Source organism: Dicentrarchus labrax, unplaced genomic scaffold (genome assembly GCF_905237075.1).
Source record: "Dicentrarchus labrax unplaced genomic scaffold, dlabrax2021, whole genome shotgun sequence".
Classification (NCBI taxonomy): Eukaryota; Metazoa; Chordata; class Actinopteri; family Moronidae; genus Dicentrarchus; species Dicentrarchus labrax.
The window spans coordinates 23,820,648-23,835,761 of record NW_026136705.1 but is presented as its reverse complement, the minus strand read 5'-3'; the positions used below and the strand labels follow the sequence as shown (position 1 = coordinate 23,835,761).

Here is a 15,114-nt window from a genome sequence, read left to right as displayed (position 1 = left end):
TGAGAGTTATTACTTGGCATCTCTACAAAGAAAATCCAGGGAGGAAGAAGTTTAAAAGCCCCCCCCCCACCTGCAACATAACAAATCAAAGATACAGCCTCTTTCTTATTTCTGTGCTTTTGTCTCAGCGTGGCAACGGAAGGGGGGAATGTATTCAGTTAAGTCTCTTTCAATTACGCGGGACAATAGGTGTGATTGTTTTGTTTTTCTGAGATGCTAATTGAAAATTAAAATGCAGCTGCATTTTAGACCTTGAAAAAAAAGACTGAGATGCGGTAATCGGAAGAGAGTCATGGAGACAGACTAAGGTCCTGAAGGGCAAGTTATCAGGCGACGCAATTACCAAATGTTTGTGTAAGGGTTTCAAGGTATTTCAACCGAGATAGGACGAGGTGAGATAAGGTGGAATGGAAGGGAGCCAAGTGCCACATTAAAGTAAGTGGACGGTTTGCATCATGTGGTTTTAAAGCAATAACACCCATACTTCTTTTTTTTACTGTGATGAGAGGAACGACAGAGCTTCAGTATCATTGAAGTACCCATAGTTGCAGTGTAGTACTCTAGAATATGGTACCAATGCTGTTGAAGAACATTTCTGCAATGTCAAGCACATATGTAATATTATAACTCATTGTAGCAAAACAGAACAAGTGATACAACAGATCAGAGACTTTTAGAGAGGCTGAATTTGAGGAATAGGTGTGAGTAGAATTACTTGTGTAAGTGTAGTGTGTTTATGTGTGTGTGTGTAGGAAGAGAAGATTGGTAGTTATTTTGTTATTATGTGTGTATGAGTCCATGGACCAAAAAACAGTCAGTCTTTAATTGGCAGTTTATCTGATCTACCAACCAGCACTTATTTTAGTGAGAAATCACCCCAAACCCACTGTCTTCTCCCACTTAGCGCAGCGAACCAAAAGGAGGCTCATGAATTGAGGCAACAAAATGTACGGAAGCACCATTTATTTTCATGGATTATACTGATGCCAAATTGTCAATGTCAACATATAATACACTTTTTCTAGAGTATGAGTTTTTACGGATACATATTTCTTAAAGGGAGTGGTGTAATATTTAATAATAATGATGCTGTAATAGAGAGCACACAAAGCTTTTCAAAGGGCTGTATATATTTAAGGTTTAAGGTTTTGTCACCACTATAGAAACACTAAAATATGAGAAGGCTGACTGATGTTGAGTGCTGGTACTTATTGGTTTGATTAATGGTTTAATAATTTGTGTGTGCATTGATACTGATGGTGGCTGATCAGGCTAATTATCATCTAATTGTACAGTTGTTTTCTAATGGCAGTATGCAGTAAGTGGTTACCCTTTTGTCTGCGCTTATCTGTCACACACTGCTGAAAGTGCAGAACAAAATGAAAAACTAAGACTTGCTGCCATAGTCCTGCACCCCCACTTTGACTAGGTGCCCATGATTCCTATTACATTGTTCATAAAGCTAATGCGAAGTTCACCACGGGCTTGATCGCATAAGCAAACTGCAATACCGCTATGTAACCAGCAGGAAAATCACTTATGTCAAGTCTAGCCTTTGCTGAGGTATAAGATCATTTCCATTTTAGTAGGATTTAGTGGCATCTATCAGTTGAAGTTTCAGATTGCAACTAACTGAACACCGCTGGCGTCTGTATTTGACAACCTTGGAATGAGAACAGGCTGTGAAGTGGCCCTACCTACATTTCGTTTGTCTCTTCTGGGCTACTGTAGAAACATGGAGGTTCAACCTGGCAGACTCTGCGGAAGGCAACCCCTCCCCCAAGTCTGTAAATAGCTCATTCTAATGTAACACAAACATAACTATTCCTGTTACATACTTGACTTTTTAGCGTAAGGTTTTATAAATAAATCTTTGCTTTTGTGTAACATACTGGATATCTTGTAACTCTTTGACCCTCACTCAGTCATGAAATAAGAAGTTTCAAATAAGAAGTACCTTCTGACATCTAAAAAATGGCAAAGAGCTCAAACTGTTTTATGTGTAGGGTTGGAAACCACTGGTTTAATCTTTACCAATGCATTATATTCTATAAGCTTATTTCAATGTAAATCTTAGTCTGAAAAGTAAGTAAGTAATTAAAAATGCATAATAAAATTAATAATAATGGGGTGAAAGAGAAAGCTTAGGAAAGAAACAATCAAAGACAAAAAGGAAGCAAGCAACAGACGAAATATTCAGGGTATTAATATTAGGGTACAGGGGCAAAGTTGTGAGTTGAATGGGAGGGGTGAGGATTTAACATCAAGGCTGAGATGGTGCCCAGCATCACAACCAGAAAAGCAACATCTTACCTGCTCATGTAAACTATTACCTCATATTTCACTTTCCCCCTCGCTTCCTCCGCATTAATTTGCGGCCTTCTTCCCGGAGGAGGTGGTAAGTGGTAGATACGACCAACATCTATTTCATGGAGGACTCGAGCTGTAATAAAGCAACCCCAGAGCTCTTGGATTCTTGTTATGTGTGAATATATTCCATGCTGGGGTGAGACAAATTCCTCTCTGCCCACTGCGTGTGTGGGTGTTTGTGTTATATTCCCCCAGGAGTTACGGTCTACCATGAAACAGTGTGTAATTATGTTTTCACTCGCTCCTCTCCTTTCTCCTTGTTTGTGTCTTCGTTTTTGTTTGTGTTTGTGCGTCCAGTCCCTCCAGTGATCCTGGTCTATCCAGAGACGCAGGCCCAGGAGCCTGGTGTATCTGCCAGCCTCCACTGCCATGCTGACGGCATCCCAAATCCCAAACTCCTCTGGCTGAAGAACGGCATGGACCTGCAGCCCAGATCCTCCAAACAGCTCTCTCTCATAGGTGAGGAGTGTTCAAGTGCTGTCAGCATAATATACGTTTTAGCATATACTGTTTGTCACATTGTGTTGGTGCAGTGTTTTTCAGTTGCACAGTGTTACATACCAAAAGCATTGCAGTATGCCAACACTGCAGAAATCTTTATACACCAAGACAATTCATGTGGACAAACAAAACAAAGCTTTAAAATCAAGCTGATGTGCAGTCAACCTAACTCCTTTTTATTGAAAACTCTTGTCAGCAGTATTATTTTGTTTAGCTTTCCACCTGAATTCCATACCAAGGTGATGAAACCAAGATCACCCTCTTCAGCTGTCTTCATTCTGCTTCTCCGACAACATAAACACACTTATTCTTTAGAAGTGAATGAAAAAGGAGATTAAGCGAGTGAAGATAAAATGAAATATACTGTGAGTCAGGAGATGGCAGCTACTTATCCAGGGTAGAAGAGGGATTTTAAAGACACACACTCAATATTGGAAAGAAGGAGAGCAGGATGGAGAAGGACTTTTCTTTTTATGGCCTAGTTCTCATTAAGGGAGAGTTTATTGGCTGTGTGTGGGCCATTACCTGTGGTAATAGCCTGTTATCAACCCTCAGACACTCAAACATGGGAGGTTCTGTAAGGTTCACCAACACATAAACACTGCAGCGACTACGGTTTCAGATTTGCCAACTAATGTGGGCAGTGGCAAGGGGCAGGAGTCCTACTTACAGAGATAATTTGTGTTATTTTCATGAAAAATATTTTGAAAGTGAAAAGAATAGAGTGGAAAAGTAGATTAAGTAGTGTAGATTACCATTTTTATTTCGCCATGCTTTAAAAAAGAAATCAAAGCACAAAGAGGAGGTGTGATTTGCTATTTAATTTCCATATATTGCTTTTAATGTCAGGAGTGCAATAAAGACATTGTAAAAGTGCTGCCTCTATCCTCATATTTGTCTTCTGTAAAATCTGAACCACACACTGACAGATGATAGTGAGGAGTATTGATTGGAGGCCACAGGTGAACAGTAAAGAGAGAAACTGCTTTGGGTTGCTGAGTGAATGAAACCGCTTTCTGGAGCTGTCCACGGTGCTGAAACCACTTGAGCCTCTTGTAGATCTTTGCCTGATAATCCCTGTTGTTTAGTTTGTTATAGAGCAAACCTCTTAACACAGCTACAGGGACATCTTGACGTGAAACATTATAGATCATTTTTCTGACCCAGATGCATTGTGGGAAGAATAAGTTGTTGTTTTTTTTTCCTCAGATCAGTTAAACAAGCTCATTGTCACTATAATCACATCTCTTGTTAATCAAGGGTAATATATGGCTGCAAACTGCATTTGTAGCCAGTAAATGAAAACTGTGAGCTAAATGTCTTTGACTTGTTTAGTAGTAATTGTACGGCCACAGAGGAAATCATACGTCAAGTAGCAGCATGGATGGATTATCATGACCATGTGTAGCCTCTCCCAGAAAAGGAATTGGGTGCACAATAGCACACGGTCATTTAATACCTCATGTATAATGTTGTAAATGTGTTGATTATTTTCCTGACAGGAAGCGTCAGATAATGTAGAGTAGAGATAGCACAGGCACAACTCAGTTTATGATCCTGTCTGTTTTTTTCTTTTTTTAACTTAACACTTTGCTGACTGGCTCGGAGAAGGATTTACTGTTTTACAAAGAGGTTGACTATACAGCTAAAAACAAGCTTACAACACATAGGGTGATAAAAACATCAGCAACATTCTGTGCCCAGCTCCAACAAATGGGCTTTTCTGTTTTTGTTATGGTAGTCTCTGTCCAACATAACATAAAAGTCAGGTTAGACAGACACGGCCAGAACATGCTTCTCCTTCATTTTCCTGGTTACAAGGGGGACTAGTCCCATACCACATAATATATGACTGGTTCCATGAAAAGGAGCTTAAGTGATGATTTTTAACCAGAAGTGCACAGTGCAACCACACAAAAAAGTTGGAACACTCAAGGCAAAAAGGTTAAAAGGCCCCCATTGACTCCTAGGCACAGTCCCTTTTCGCGGTTCATAATTCAAGACAGTCATAATTTAAGACAAATCCCTCAAACTCAAAATCCCTGTCTTCATAAACTGCTACAAGCTTGCATAGTATGGATATAAAGACTAATTTAATGAGTGGTTGATTCAATGGTTTTCAATAAGAATTGATCAGAACATAATTATGAATTAGACGTAATTAGAGTGGTGTCTCATTCTATGAAGGCCTGCTTCAAGGCTTCAGTTTTCACTTCAAAGCATTACACATTTTTCCCCTGATAAAAGAGAATTATTATCAGAATCCAAAAGACATTTCACTAATATGAAAATCTTTGCGTCAACTTCTGTAATGTCTTGTTATTTTACAACCCAGTAGGCATGGATGAGAAGGTAGAGATAATTTTCAACCTAAAAATGAGAAAAGCTTGTTTTTTTTGCAAGTGTGCACTTTATTGCTGTTTGGTAAATATTTGGTCCTGCAGGAAGACAAACACTCAGAGAAAAGGTAGAGTGTAAACTTTAGATGCTGTAGATACTTTAAGAGATATACAGAAAGGGAAGGGAAACAGAAGCTTCCTTTTATGTTCACAGATGACATGGCCTGTAAGAGCACCACTGTGACACACACACACATCATTCAATCTCTCCATGCTGTAGAGTGTGTGGTGTTGTGTTCAGTGTAGTGCTACATACAGTACAGGAAGGATCAGAGTGCAGCTGTACATCACAGAGCTTGATGCTACAGAAAACATCACAGGGTCTGCCTCTGACAATGACCTCAGTGTCTCAACACGGTCAATATCACCTGTCAACTCCATCTAACATCCCTACTGCATCTTGAGGCAAACAATGTAGCACTGTATATTATGTGGGGGGGATATAAGTGTGATACTAGATTTTGCTCATGTTCTGAAAGACAAATAGAGTTTATAAAGTGTTTTACTGAGCAGCAACACATTCAGCAGCTGTGGGAAGGTAATACCAGTTGAAAACCTAAGTGTTACTTTACTTGTGTGTCTTATAATTCAACAATACTCCGTCTTAAAAGAACACGTTAATCAACCACACCGAAAAAGAGCCTTTTTACGTTGTTATAGTTCAATCATGTTAATGGCTGATGAGTCAGCAAGACTTTGCTTTTATCACATTTCAGAGATAGCTGGATAGAGACTATGACAAAAAATAATCTGATATAGCACATGCTGTGACAACATTTCAGGTTTCGCTACTTTGAAGGAGACGTTAATATTCAACGGCACAAGATTAATCAATATTTGCACCACATTTATTTTGTTACCAACACCAAAACAGGAGCATGATATATTTGTGTGTGCCATTGCAGTTGTTTACTTTCTCAAACGTTTATGTCTTCTCAGGAAGAATTTCTCTTCCATCATTATTTATTTCCTTTTACTTTATTTGTGGTTTCTGCTGGATATCAGGTCACGCCATCTGTATGCAACAGCTTTTTATCACGCTCAACTGTCAACACTTGTTTCTTTTCCTTTTGTTTCCTCTCTTCCTGTAGCAAATGGTAGTGAGCTCTTTATTGGCAGTGTCCGGTACGAGGACACTGGAGCCTATACCTGCATCGCCAAGAACGAGGTGGGAGTGGACGAGGACATCTCCTCTCTGTTTGTTGAAGATTCGGCCAAGAAGACCCGTAAGTTGTCAAATTTCACCTTTCACTGTAAAAAGTAAAAACATGTAAATTCACAATAAGATTTAAACCATATCTCAATCAAAGATAATGCACAAAAGAAGTATGAAGGGATTACATATAAAAAGAGATTTTATATGATTTTGCATGCTGGTGTAAGTCTTACTGTCGCCACTTAATTACTAAATGTGTAACTGGCAACCATAGCATTAGGGCTGTAGCGATACACTAATCTTACGATACGATACACGATATTCAGCTCACGATATGATATATATCACGATATTCAGCCAACGATACGATTCGATAAACTTACATCATTTTCTGAAAGATTTTAAAGGGACAGTGTGATTTTGGTGACATCTTGTGAGTGTTCCATTGACTTGGATTGAATTAATTGAAGTGAAAACTGAAAGCATCAATTACACAATATATGGCTCTGACTGGACAGAGAGTCTACAGCTTGCAAATGCTGGACAAAATGAATCAAAGAGGTTGGTGGTATTTCCAGAGTATTTCACGTTTGTGTGACACAGCTTGCAAACCGGCAGACTTTTATCTAAATCATCGCTTTGCTTCTTCTTTTTAAACCCAAAGTGCTCCCACACATCTGCTTTTAAGCATGAAGGTGCTGGATTTATATTCGCCGCCATTCTCTTGAATCTCCTCGCTCTGACTGCATAAACAGGAAGAGGAAGACGTTGGCGTCTGTGTAAAGGGAGTATCTAGACGGGTAACGTGCTAGAAATGCTCTACAGCGACACTGGCTGACCTAATCGCTCTTCCTGCAAAGTGAACGGGGTGAAATGGGCAGCGAGCAGAGTGCTAGGCAGGATTTGAATGGGACTTTATGTATCGACACTCGCAGCTGAAAAATCAGGGGAAACAAAATATCGATATATATCGCAGGACCGATAAAATTGCTCAGCCTTACATAGCATTAACATTCCCTGTGAAAAACAGCCTTTACAAATGTCACATGTATCTCCTGCATTATTATTGCAGTAAAAAGCACAAAAATCGCTTTATGTCAAATGACTGTCAGGTGATTCCTTGTGCCTTCAGATAGCTGGATAAACTAAGGAAATGTTAACACCCCTGACAGCTGTTGATATTAGACTGACAGTGAAGCTGAAGTGCAGCACATTTGCAGTTAAGAGTAAGCGCAATTGCACCTATGAGCCTGTCCTCTATTATAATAATGCTGAGATCAGACTACGCAATATCAGCTTCATGATGTCCCATCGCAACAGACATGGGGCGTACAGGCAGCGCCCACCCGTAACTCAAAGCGGCCATGCCCTTAATTATGCATTACTTTAAACCTTAATGTAATTTAAACAGGTAAGTTATATGAAAGAAATCACCAATTTCTTTTTATAGTGGGGGACCACTGATGCAGCATTTAGGACAGTTCCCATCTGGACTAAAAGAATAGCATGTCAGTTTTCCACAGCAAGAATTCAACACCTGATCAGACACAGGGACCACCTCAAATGACAAAAACATTTGTGTAGTCTGATTCCAGTACACAAAATGGACGAATGTATGAAACTGTACAGGTCAGGAGATGGGTAGAAGATGGCACTTAGATCTGACTCAAAAAATAAGAATTCTGAATATCATCCAAATTTTCACGTGTGTGTGTGTTTAAGGAAACACTGAAAAAGGTTAGACACAAGCGCAATCACTGAAGAAGACCACTTATTTTGGGAATTTATGTACTGTGTTTCACATACAACACATATATTCCCAAAACAAGTGGCTTATTTGTATTTCATACTGCAAAAGAATCAGTGGATCAGTCACTATATTCTCTATTCTGACTCTGGGCATTGCAGGATGCTCCACTCAGTTTTCTATAGCGAGCTCACTGAAATACAAAGATCAAATCAAGATCAAAAATCAAATTACATATTTTATGTTTCTTTGTTATGTGGTCTTTCATTAGATTGCATCATTTTGATGAGTTCACCATCTATACCCAGAAAGAGCTTTATCGGGCCAGCTGAAATTAATCAGAATAATCAATGACTTGTCCTTTCTCAAGAAAGGAGTAATCTCTTGATTTAGGAGGAAATATGGTACTATAAAGTGAGGAGCATTTTGTAGCTGTCAAATATGTTTTGTCTTGTCATGAGAGAAATCACCTCCTCTGTTTCTTGGAAGATCTGTCTTTTTCCTTAAGGTGATTTAATATTTTTCCTCTCTTTTTTTCCCTCCGCTTCTCCTTTCTATTGCTCGCTGGCTGACTCTGCAGTTGCAAACATTCTGTGGAGAGAAGAAGGTAATACATTACAGTTCTCAAAGTGCTTTTGTATTCTTGTGAATAAGAAAACATGGTATACGGCTTTTCAAGGCCTGCAGCTGGATATCTACACTCTCCAAGATTTTGCTGTACTGTCCAGAAGAATCACAAAGTTGTTTTCTCTCCAGCAGAACTTTACTTCAGGATCTCACTTTATTCCTTGGGTGTCCAAGGTGTTTCATCTTTTTGATGGTGTGCTTTCTAATCTGTTTTCAGATCACCTGGGGAGGAAACATTTACACACAAGCGGGATTTTTATGCATTTTGCAAATAAAACCACAGACGCAGCGTGGTGGCTACAAGAAAAACAACTTTGTGGTTTTCAGCAGTATACAAATCCATCCTGTTTTTATACTATATGTATTTTTTACCACATCAGCATGGCCACAAGTACAGTTTCACTACTGACTGGAAAACCCACTGCGGTTTATAGTACAATACAAATATAATCTGTTTTATATACATCATTACCACATGAGGTTTACCACAGAACCAAAAGAAGCCAGAGTGTTTTAGAATGCAGTGTAAGCATTTGGATTATATGTGAGTGTTCATCAGCACTTATTTAGCCTCATTAACACAGTATGTGTGTATCTGTGTTTGTACATATGTCTATATTCTGCTGTATATTTCAAATTTTTTTGACAAGGCGTTTCTGAGCTTTGAGGATTCCTCATTCTCTGGTGCTTCATGTTTTATGTCACAGTGTCATAGTACAAAAGTCTCAACAGCCTGACATATCAATCATCATAGTTTTTGTCTATGCGTGCATCTTCTAAATGTTTATGCATGCCAAAAGTATGGATATGTGCTCATGCTTATCGTATGCTCATTTGATGTATTCCTGACAGCAGTAATAGCTTGTTGGTCATCCAAATGCCTTAACACCAGAGTATGATCCTTGCTAACTCATCAGCAGCTGTTTACACAGAGCAGACAACATGTGAAATGTTTCCTCTTGAAGACAGTGCCTTTATTTGATGCCTCTTGCTACAGTATGTTGTTTACATGTTGCTGACAGGACTCTTTGTAGGCATTGTCAAAACGTCTGGCAGTCACACACTGCCCATCCCCATAACATGATAGCATGCTAACAGGAGTCTTGCTGCGTCTCCTCCAGCAGGGAAATTGAAATGCCCATCACAAATGTCAGATAAGATGGGAGCGGGATTTTCTGCTGTTTTTAATTTGCATTTGTTTGATTTTTAAAGCATGTTTGTCAATATTTTTCTGTCTTCCTGTCTTCTCTTCCAGGGTTGAGTGTGGGGAATATGTTCTATGTGTTTTCTGATGAGGGCATCACTGTTCTGCAGCCCAGTGAATGTGAGATACGCAGACACATGAAGCGGACAGAGAGGATTGTTGCTACCTATGTAAGTGTATGTTATGTGTTTTTTTTTTCCTATTGAGATTTAATGGTGAGATTACAGTACATTAAAAAAAATGGCCATGTCAGGTAATGAGTGTTTTCTCCATGATTCACTAAATGGATTTCAGTTTGGGGGTGATTGTAACTGCTGAGCTGATGCCTTTTAAAATCAAATTATGTGCAAGGTAGAAAGATGTCACGTAGTGTTTGTTTTTACATTAAGAAAGCGATGCACTCATACAGTGACGACATATCAGGTACATATCAGCTACACTGCTAAGAGCATCTTACTCCCAGTCAGTAATAGGTCTAAATTAAGTCTTAATTAGGCTTTTGTGGCATAATCCAAACAAGCACTGCAAGGTACCAGGTGTTGTGTTTTTCAACAGAAAAATAATTATCCATTAGAATCATAAGGTTTTCTCCCTAAAATCCCAGCTCAGCTCACTGACACAAAAATAAACACAAATAAACATCGAGCCCTCTCAATCTTCACTCTATCCATCCATCCATCCATCCATCAGGAATCAAGTTACTTACCTGTGATCCAATCCAGTCATTTAGTCTGAGTATCTGCCGATACGGAGTCCTGATCCTTGTATTTTCTTCGATAAGACAGGTGCACAATACACATTTAAAGTGTGTTAAACTTAAAATCAACCCAGTATATATGCTTGACAATTGAATATCTTTTTCTTTTTCTTTTTTTCACAAAATAACCAACTAAAAATACCTTTACAAAATTCCACTTAGTGCAGTCTTGGTTTTCATTTGATTTGGTCAAGTAAACAAATTAAAAGAAATCTTTTTTTAAATATCACTTGCAGTAAAATAGAACACTCGAAATGAATAACATAGTCACAACAAAACAAACCGCTCAAGGCAGCAGTAGACTACTTTTGTTGTCTGTGGAGTCTGGTGGCTTTGAACAGAGCTATATAATGAATGTTTCTGGTTAAACAAAATGGATCTTAATTTCAACAGGTCTATCACTGTAGGGGATCCTGTCCTTAATGCTGTCAGAAACTTAATCAATAACAATCCTAGCCTGTCAGTACAAGGATTACTGTGCAGCCATTGCAGCCTGTGTAATTCCAAAACTTTGTATACCCTTTAAAACAATGGGTCGGGCTTAGATCTGCGCTCAATATAATGGTTAAAATATACTGATCCCAGAGATCAGACTGGGACATCTTATTCTATACTAGAGATTTAGTGTGAAAGGAAATTGCCACCAAAACAAAGGCCATCCTTCCTTTTCTCCTCCTTCCTGGTGTCAGAGTGGGCTCCTCACCTCACTAATGTAATGGGATTACTTGTGTCCATTAGTCAACAGCTGCTCACATCAGTAGACTATAGAGTCTCTACTACAGACCCCAAGGCTTTTAATCCACTGGAGAACATCCCTCTCCCAGAGAAATGGGCTCTAGATGGTAAAAGTTGCTTGTTCCTCTGAGGGATTTGGGTTTTACAGACCCTGTAATTGTATTAGAGATCAATACAAACTCAATAACCCATGTGTTAGCCAGTTCCTGCTGTAAACAGCAGTTTCTCCACTTTGGAGAGGTGGAGAGGGGGTGGAAACTCTTTAAACACAACCTTTTTATGTGTGTGTGTGCACGTGCATTAGTAACATATGCGGAGTGTGTGTGTGTGTGTGTGTGTGTGTGTGTGTGTGTGTGTGTGTGTGTGTGTGTGTAAATGTCTTGTCAGCAAAGACTGCAGGGCCTGAAGAGGCAATGTGTTACTTGAGTCAGTAGTGTATATGAATGTGTTGATGTATGCTTCTTACTGATACAAAATCAAACACTGGTTTCTAAGTGAAACAGTCATAATGACTAATATTATAGCATAATAGTGAAGTATCATTGGAATGCATATGCACCTTTGTTATGGCTGGGATAATATGGTTGAAAAGTGAGCATTTGAGGATTTCTTTTAGTTTTATATCATTGATCTTTGGCTTTTGGACAAGAAATTCCAATGAGTCACCTTGGGTTCTGAGATTTTTCACCATTTTCTAAAATGTTATTGACCAAACCATTTAATCATTGATAAAAAAAAATCTATATATAGTTAAATCATTAGTGCAGCCCTAACCACAATATCAACTTAAAAAAGAAGTGATTACACCAGACAAAATTCTTCATGTTAAACAAACACTGCTCTTAGTTGTTCTTCATTATAGTTTGTTTTGAATAATTAATTTGACCAGAATTTAGTACAATGATACTATGTTATGATAAGAGTACAACTCCAATGAAAGTAAACAACCCACAATTTTGAACTATCACCCACATCATCATGGTTGAGACATGACAGAGTAATGCACCATACTGCTGATCTATGATGCACCAGGAAATCCTGCCAACCCTTTCCTCCTTCTGTTGCTCTCCTCCTCCCATCACCCTCTCTGTTCTCTGTTGGTTCTTCCCAGGAGGAGATGTGCCCTAAAGGTGAGGGGGTGTCACCCCAGCACTGCGTGTGGTCCTCAGCAGTCAACATCAGGGATAAGTACATCTACGTGACCCAGCCCCTCCTGAGCCGACTGCTGGTTGTCGACATTCAAGCACAGAAGGTGGTGCAGGTGGGTGGAGCAGGTATCAGGGCTGTCGACACATACCAAGTAGACATAAGTATAGTCTCAGAACGTCTCAGAAATGATTCATCTATGAGTTAGTGACATTATAAAGCTTGTGTAGAAAACTTTGAATTTTAGCAAAGTTAAGTGTTAACAAAGGTTCAGCAGTAATGTCAAATGAAAAAAGTCAAATGAAAAAAGATGACAGATAAAGTCTAGGTTTAAACATAATAATAATAAGACTTCAACCTCAGGTTTTTCAAGATTAATCCAGGCATAATTTCATGGATCAGTATCGGCTAAAATATAGCCAATCAAAACCCGATCCTTTCTTTACTGCTATGTTTTGTCTCTCTCAGCCTGCTAGTGATGCGGCACTGTTCACAGTTACAACAGTTCAGTCACAGGATGGAAAAAAGCAGTTCCCTAAACTCTGACACTAATTATTATTAGCAAAGACCAAAGTACAAGACATTCAGGTGGCAGCTTCTCATTTTAGCCAGCGCTGACCGTCACTTTCACCAGTTAAAAAGACAAACATTGCCAGTGGCAAGTCATATCAACTGTCACTAATTTATGTAAATTAATAAACTTGATGACAGGATAACATTAAACTTGTCTGTCGTCTGGGTAAAGTGCTCCCTGTTGACAGTGTCTGTGCTCATCCAAAGATCATTTGTGAGGGACGAACGTCCACTCTGTAACACCGCAAGTTTTGCCCAGAGTCACACTGTCTACTCCCCAGCTGATTGCTTGACTTCAGTTTCAGGAGTTGCATTCTTCCAGTTAAACTTTCCTTAATATCAAATCAATAATTTAAGTTTATAAACTTTCAGTATTTGGATCAAGTAGCTCATAAAAATTAAGCTTAAGTAGATTACAGCTGTTCTTTCAATGTGGCAGATACATATTTATTCAACATGTAAGCATTGGATGGAACCCGGTATCAGCATATACCCAATATTAAAGGATTAGGACTGGTGACAAAAAACCTTGAGTGCATTATATTATTAGATTATTGGTTACATTAGAAAGAGGTCTGCTCAGAACTGTCACATCCTCTGGGTAGTATTCCCTCACTGTGTGGAAGCTGGTCCTGGATGCTACTATATCAGAGTTTATGTTAACATCAGTTGCTCTGTTGTACTCTTTATTGGATTTTGGGATGTTTCCACTCTTGCAACCCCAGCCAAACTCTTTATCTGAGATAGCATTATGTTTACACATCCTCATCCTTTCTGGTAAAAGTGAATCGTATTGTTTTCTATTACAACAGTGAAGCATGAATCTAATTTCTGTGTTACTGGTTCAAGTTTGTTTTTCTGTAGTAAGCATTCAAACACGCTAAGAACACAATAACAGTCTGATATTACCTTACTTCCTACAGAACTATCCTATAATACTCAGGCCAACTAGCTTTTTTTATTATGGATCATCAACTTTTTGCCTGGAACATGTAGCTTCTGCATTGCATGCTATCATAAATGTAACCGGAGATTACATTTTCAACCAACTCAAAAGACTTAATGTCGCTGGTAAAAATCTGCTAGTGACAGTTGTCATTTCATGGTTGCTGGCTAGAAATGGAAAGCTTTACAGGCGTAGCAACAATAACAAAGGGAGGTGGGACGAAATGCTTTCATCTTTTTCTGTTCCACTTGCAGAGATAGGCTGTTAAAACAGATATATTCTATATAAAAAACTTACCTAGTGTTTTATTCCATTATCTATAGCTTTAAGCTCTAGTCTTGGTTAAACAGAAAAAATTGGATACGTTCAAAAAGTAATCTGTATACATCCATGCAGCCAGTGTTTGGCTACATGTCAAACAGCATCACCAACTTGCCACGCTATTGAACTGCCACCGATGTAAGAAGACCACATGCAAGGTAAAATAAATCAAATGCACCTCAAGCGTTTGAAACAATATGGTGCCCAGGTGGGTGCTGGCTGCCTCGCCATTCATCTTGCCTGTAACGGCTGTTTAGAGACTGAATCCCTCAGGGGTTCTTCCCAGGGTCAACATCATTTATACTGAGGAACAGGATGGAAGAGGAAATAGGCCTAACTCAAGGAGAAGGAGGCGGGAGAGGAGAAGGGAGATAAGTGAAAGTCTGAGTAGAGAGAAGGCAAACTGAGCAGGTAGCACTGCAAAAATGTCAATATAAACCTGTAACCTGACCTTGTTATCAGTTTAAAGAGGCAACTAAAGGTTAGATATTTATACATACTTTAAAGCTGAGACCTGTCTGAAATTATTATTTGACTCTAGGTCTTGTTTTAAAAATGACAAGAAAGAAAATATTTGTTTGAATTAACACAAAAAAAATTAAATGCAAAAAAGTGTTAATTGTTCTAATGTA

The 15,114-nt window shown here is 38.8% G+C and overlaps 1 protein-coding gene across 2 annotated transcripts in view; it reads left to right on the top strand.

Moving 5' to 3' along the window:
* fstl4 (follistatin-like 4) overlaps positions 1–15,114 on the top strand; it is a 200,365-nt gene that overhangs the window by 170,727 nt on the left and 14,524 nt on the right. For both annotated transcript variants that reach the window (XM_051400620.1, XM_051400618.1), the window contains exons 9-13: positions 2,668–2,829; positions 6,362–6,496; positions 8,754–8,780; positions 10,056–10,174; positions 12,608–12,757. In XM_051400620.1, coding sequence (XP_051256580.1) covers positions 2,668–2,829; positions 6,362–6,496; positions 8,754–8,780; positions 10,056–10,174; positions 12,608–12,757 — 593 coding nt within the window. The remainder of the gene's footprint in view (positions 1–2,667; positions 2,830–6,361; positions 6,497–8,753; positions 8,781–10,055; positions 10,175–12,607; positions 12,758–15,114) is intronic.